Source organism: Sitophilus oryzae, unplaced genomic scaffold, assembly GCF_002938485.1.
Source record: "Sitophilus oryzae breed Bouriz unplaced genomic scaffold, Soryzae_2.0 scaffold_1393_pilon_pilon, whole genome shotgun sequence".
Lineage (NCBI taxonomy): Eukaryota > Metazoa > Arthropoda > Insecta > Coleoptera > Curculionidae > Sitophilus > Sitophilus oryzae.
Window position 1 is genome coordinate 3,248,782 of NW_022146052.1, and position 5,913 is coordinate 3,254,694.

General features: G+C 42.9%; 1 protein-coding gene across 1 annotated transcript; it reads left to right on the forward strand.

Annotated features, from left to right (window-relative positions):
- Positions 1–2,369: 2,369 nt before the first annotated feature.
- On the forward strand, positions 2,370–4,166 carry LOC115875681. Its single transcript, XM_030891213.1, has one exon. It carries the CDS (start codon positions 2,370–2,372, stop codon positions 4,164–4,166), a length of 1,797 nt encoding a protein of 598 aa, XP_030747073.1.
- The last annotated feature ends 1,747 nt before the right edge of the window (positions 4,167–5,913 follow it).

Consider the following 5,913-nt stretch of genomic DNA (forward strand, 5'->3'; position numbering starts at 1 on the left):
TGCTGGCTGTAGCTCGCTGTTGGGTGGCGATCTGGACACTGGTCGGTTTGGCGGGACCAGTTTTGCGGTTTTGGTAGTTCATAAAGGCGTGGTGGCTGAGCCTGAGCACACTTTACCAGCTGCTTGGGAGTGAGGGTGCCTGATGAGCCTGCCAGTGCTTCTGACATCAGCTTCTTCACCCTATGTCTACTGATTTGACCTATAATTCCTTCAGACCGCCAGCTACCGGCCGGTAAGCATCACTAACATCCGCGCCCGATTTGCATTGCTCACGCTGACTGCTTCAATCGCCCGCGATGGCTGTTGGCGCTAACCCGGTAGTTTTCCACTGAACTTCGGTAGCCCCTTCGCTGGTCATCGCTTGATACCGTAACGGTCTGTGTACCACCGACGGTTCGATAACCGTCCTATTCGGCTTGTTTTTATTGCAGTTTCATATTTTATCGCTTTACAGCTGATGTTCATTTTGCATGAGCAAAGTTCCGTCACCTGTCTGTTCAGCAGGTCAGCCTTTTGGCGGTATGATATAAAATAGGTCGACTTTCGTTCACGCGTTCTTCGCGATGTATGAATCTTCCACGAAATGTATTTGCCGAGAGCGAATACCCCTCTTGAGAAATCTCAGTCATGTCATAGCGGCACAGTAAAGCAGCGATGAGCGCTGCTTCCGCGTTGTCCAGGCGTTGCGCCCGCCGTTTAACGCCAGGCCGCCTGAGCACCTTGTTTTCGTTGTCGTCGTCGGTTAACAGCCTCAACGAGCGGCCAGCCCGATTAGCCACCAGACGACGGCGTCGGCGCAGCGCGGTTGTTCGGGTGGTTCTTCCGGTCCGGTCTGCTTTCTGCTGCGTTGCTTTGTCCCAGACAGGAGCTGGATGCCGCCTCGTTAGCAGTTTTTCCTTCCCGTTGAATGCATCTCAACAGTTTCGACCGATGATATCCGCATGTTGCGGCACGATTCTGGTGTTCGATCGATCACCATTTTTGCCAGCGCAGTTACGGCCGATCCCCTGCCTGCCTCTAATCTGCAGTTAGTCAGGCCTGTAGCCGAGCGTTTGTTCTGTCGCAGGAACAGAGATCTCGCAGATGGGTTTTGTTCTTGCCGGTGCTGGTCCCTGCTGGGTAAAGTTTGCTTTTGTCATCCTGTCAGACCTGAACATATGGAAGGAAGGCCCACACGATGCCTTGAACATTGAAACAGCCTTCCTTCAGCCTGTTGCTTCATCAGCCATTATAAGCTTTGTTTAATGACTTAATTTTTCTGACACAGATATCGTTTTGCTTGATGGTGATTTGATAGCTCTTGCACAAACCATCAAATCACCATCCAAGCCAAAAACAGGGGATTATCGGAACATTAGCAAATAGGGCAAGACGCATCTGTGCTAATGAACACATCCAAGAGGAACTAAGTCATTTAAATAAAGCCTTTCTTTGCCATAACAGAGAAATGTGCTAAGGCTGGCACCTGGTGGGCAGTAGAGACTCCATTTTCACCTAGAACAGGAAAAACATCATTAATAAGGCCTTCCTTCCATATAAGTTTCCCAGGTCACTGATAGATTGGTAAAGTTCTCAAGAAGCATAACATCAAAACCATATACAAAACCTTACCTTGAAAAATAAGGACTGCTTTTGGAATCAGCAAAAGACAAAGAGAACCATTATCCTCTGCAGGGGATCTACTGTATACCTGTTCTGCGGTAAAGGTATATATTGGAAACCAGAACGAGACTTGACACACAATAGGAAACCGCAGATTAGGGGCAAACAGAGAAAGTCAGCCGTAGCAGAACATGCTCTAAGAGATGGTGATCACAAACCAATTCGAAGACACCCAAGTCATTGCAACATCTGGATATCATTGTCTGGAGTCAGGGAAGCTGTTGAAATTCACAAACATCCAAATAATTTCAACAGGAAGGAAGAACTTTCACTAACAGAATTTGGCATCCAGCTATATCTAGGACCAAAGTGCAGCACAGAGAAGTAGACCAGTTCCGGAAGAACTACCACCCGAACAAGCCACGCCCCCTCCGCCGACGCATAAATACGCGCTACGCCGACGCGGAGGCATCAGTCTAGTGTGAGCAATCGGAGCAAACACACCTCTGAAGATGCTAGCCACTCGTGCTAGCGAAACGTTAGGAAGCAATTCTAACCGACGACGGCCTAATAACCCGAAAAACCAAAATTCTTCAAACGATGGCCGCGAAAGCCTAAACTACTACATTAAACGGCTCTACGGGGAGGAGCTATTCAGATTGTACCAACGCCTGGACAAGACACGGAAGCGAAAAGCTCACTTGCTATCATCGCTTGCTTTTCTGTGCCGCTGCCGAGACCAAAACGTAATACCAGGATTTCTCAAAATGAAGAGGGTATTCTCATCTACTCAGGCAAATCGCCTTTACACCAGGATGGAGAAAAATTTTCTTCGTGAGAGGATTCATACATCTAGACGAGACTTAGCAAAGGTAGACAGGGAATTGATCGACCTATTTTATATCCTTACCGCCAACATGCAACCTGTAGACTGGGACAAGATTGACGGAATAACATACCAAAATATGCAAAATGAATTGGAAAGAACATCAGCTCGCCAGAAGATCAAATATGAAAAACTGCAACCAAAAACCAAGCCGGAATATAGGATATCTCTTGAACCTGCTCGAACCGTGGTGAATCTCACAGATAAGACCCTTACGACATCAGAAGTAACATTATTAGCGAAGGGAGGAAACTTTGCCATAACACCGAAAGTGGTTCCAGTGGAAGACATTATTGCCGGAACAGAAGCTGCCATACGTAACCTTCCTAACAGTATCGCAGACGAAATCCGATTTGAAACGGTCAACATATTGAGAACTGCTAAGGCTCCAAAAAGTAATCTGTCTAGGGAAGAACATCAGGCTCTAAAATCGCTGAATGCTGACAAGGACATTCTGGTCTTACCGGCAGACAAGGGGAATGCTACGGTAGTAATGAAGTCTGAGGATTATAGGTCCAAAATCGAGGATCTACTGGAGCCCCAGACTTATAAGTTACTGAAGAAGGATCCTACTGCCTTAATTGTCAGAAACACCAACAGACTCATCAAGGCCTCCTCACTCCCGGAACATCTGAAATCAAAATTAATTAACTCGGAAGCTCAACCACCACGCCTTTATGGACTACCAAAAATTCATAAAGCTAGTGTCCCACTTAGACCGATAGTGAGTGCTCCAGGATCGCCTACTTACAACTTAGCTAAATACTTGACTACGATCCTACAACCGAAAGTCGGCAACACAAACTCTTATGTGAAGGACTCAACGCATTTCGTCCAAAAGCTAAAAGATATAAAACTGGAACCATCTGACATCATGGTAAGCTTCGATGTGGTATCTCTATTCACGAGAGTACCCCTAGGCGAGTCAATGGATCTAATCAAGGAATCATTCCCACCTGACATCGCGGAGCTCTTCCGAGTGTGTCTGACTGGTAGCTATTTCTTATGGAACGGCAATTACTACGAACAAACAGAAGGTGTCGCAATGGGTAGCCCAATCAGCCCAATAATTGCTAATTTCTTTATGGAGAGATTTGAAGAAAAAGCGCTAGAGTCATCCGTTCTGAAGCCCGCTGTATGGTTTCGTTATGTGGACGATACATTTGTGGTTTGGAAACATGGACGTGACAGCCTAGATGACTTCCTTCATCACCTTAATTCGCAGAGCCCGAGCATAAAATTTACCATGGAAACCGAAGTAAACAACCAACTGGCCTTCCTCGATGTGCTTGTCAAGAGAAATGGCGACCTTTTGGATCACACCGTGTATCGAAAACCCACTCATACAGACCGGTACTTACACAAACTATCAAATCACCATCCAAGCCAAAAACAGGGGATTATCGGAACATTAGCAAATAGGGCAAGACGTATCTGTGCTAATGAACACATCCAAGAGGAACTAAGTCATTTAAATAAAGCCTTTCTTGCCAATGGCTATAATGACAGAGAAATAAAGGCGGCGCTGGCACCTAGGCAGAGGAGACCTGACGCCAATGAACAGGAAAACATCATTAATAAGGCCTTCCTTCCATATGTTTCCCAGGTCACCGATAGGATTGGTAAAGTTCTCAAGAAGCATAACATCAAAACCATAACAAACCTACCCGGAAAATAAGGGACTGCTTAAGACCAGCCAAAGACAAAAGAGAACCATTATCGTCTGCAGCGATCTACCGTATACCTTGTTCCTGCGGTAGCGTATATATTGGAATTACCAAACGCTCAGTAGAAACGAGACTTACGGAACACAAGAGAAACTGCAGATTAGGGTAAACAGAGAAGTCAGCCGTAGCAGAACATGCTCTAAGAGATGGTGACCACAAAATCCAATTCAAAGACACCCAAAGTCATTGCCACAACATCTGGATATCATCCTCGTCTGGTCAGAGAAGCTGTTGAAATTCACAAACATCCAAATAATTTCAACAGGAAGGAAGAAACGTTCTACCTTAACAGAATTTGGCATCCAGCTATATCTAGGACCAAAGTAGCAGCACAGAGAAGTAGACCAGTTCCGGAAGAACTACCACCCGAACAAGCCACGCCCAATACGCCGACGCGGAGGCATCAGTCTAGTGTTAGCAGTCGGAACAACATGCCTCTGAAGATGCTAGCCACTCGTTCTAGCGAAACGTTAGGAAGCAATTCTAACCGACGACGGCCTAATAACCCGAAAACCAAAAATTTTCAAACTTATTGGCCGCGAAAAGCCCAAAACTATTACTTAATCTTAATTTCTAAAACCAGTACCTTTTAACATTATTTCTTCTGCAGTACCATTATTTACCATCGTGTGATGTCGAGGTTATTTTACAGCTACTCCAGTTTTTTAATATGTGTTTAGTATGGTTCTTCTACTCATATTCATGATGCACTATTCGGATTTGAGAGATGGGTATGCCAAACTTATTGATGGTAACTTTATTGGTGTAAGACTTGCTGCTCAGCAGTGAGCATTAACCATAAACTGTGCTCTGGGTCTACAGTTAATTTTCACTGATTTTTCCTCCACTTGACTTCAAAAAGACACAAAACACTGTAATAACACGAATCAAAATGCATCATCTTCCAAACGTATTTGACAAAAGCGACACAAATTATAACCTATAATTCGGCAAGACTTGACAAGGTCAAAATCTAAAGGCGAGTTTATACGCATCGGCGTTCGTTTGTCGTTCATCGTCTCGGTTTCAACCAATAAAATTGAAATACGATCTGTCATTTTTGAAAGAAACCAATAAAACTGGTTAAAACAACAAGATGATTTACGACGGATTTATATTTAAACCCATCCATAGTTTAAATCTAAAAAATTATTAGAAACTTTAGTAAAATAAATAAATTGGTATGGGACGTCATCTGCTTTTCTTCTGTCATCGTCTGTCGAAATCTTACCGAGAAAAAAACAGAGTATATTTAAAATTTGAATGATAAAGTTATTACTTCAAAATATTATGAAAAACTCCATAAACTAAAAATGTATTGGAGTTATTTTATTAAAAAAACGGTACCTACCTGTTAATACAAAACAAACCAGAAAACACCACATACAAAAAAAAAAATATAGAAAAAGAACCACTTCTTACTTTCAAGCTTCAATATTTATCAATATAACTTATGTACAAATATAAATTTGTTATATACCACAGGAATAAATAAAACATAAATAAAACAATTAAATAAAATCTTAAAGGTTGATTAATTACTTTAAACTTATTTTTTTTAAACCAGCCACCTTTTGACATTATTTTTCTGCAGTACTAAAATCCATTATTTACTTATCGTGTATGTCGATATTTTACAGCTACTCCAATTTTTAGTATGTGTTTAGTATGGTCCTTCTACCATATTCGAGATGCACT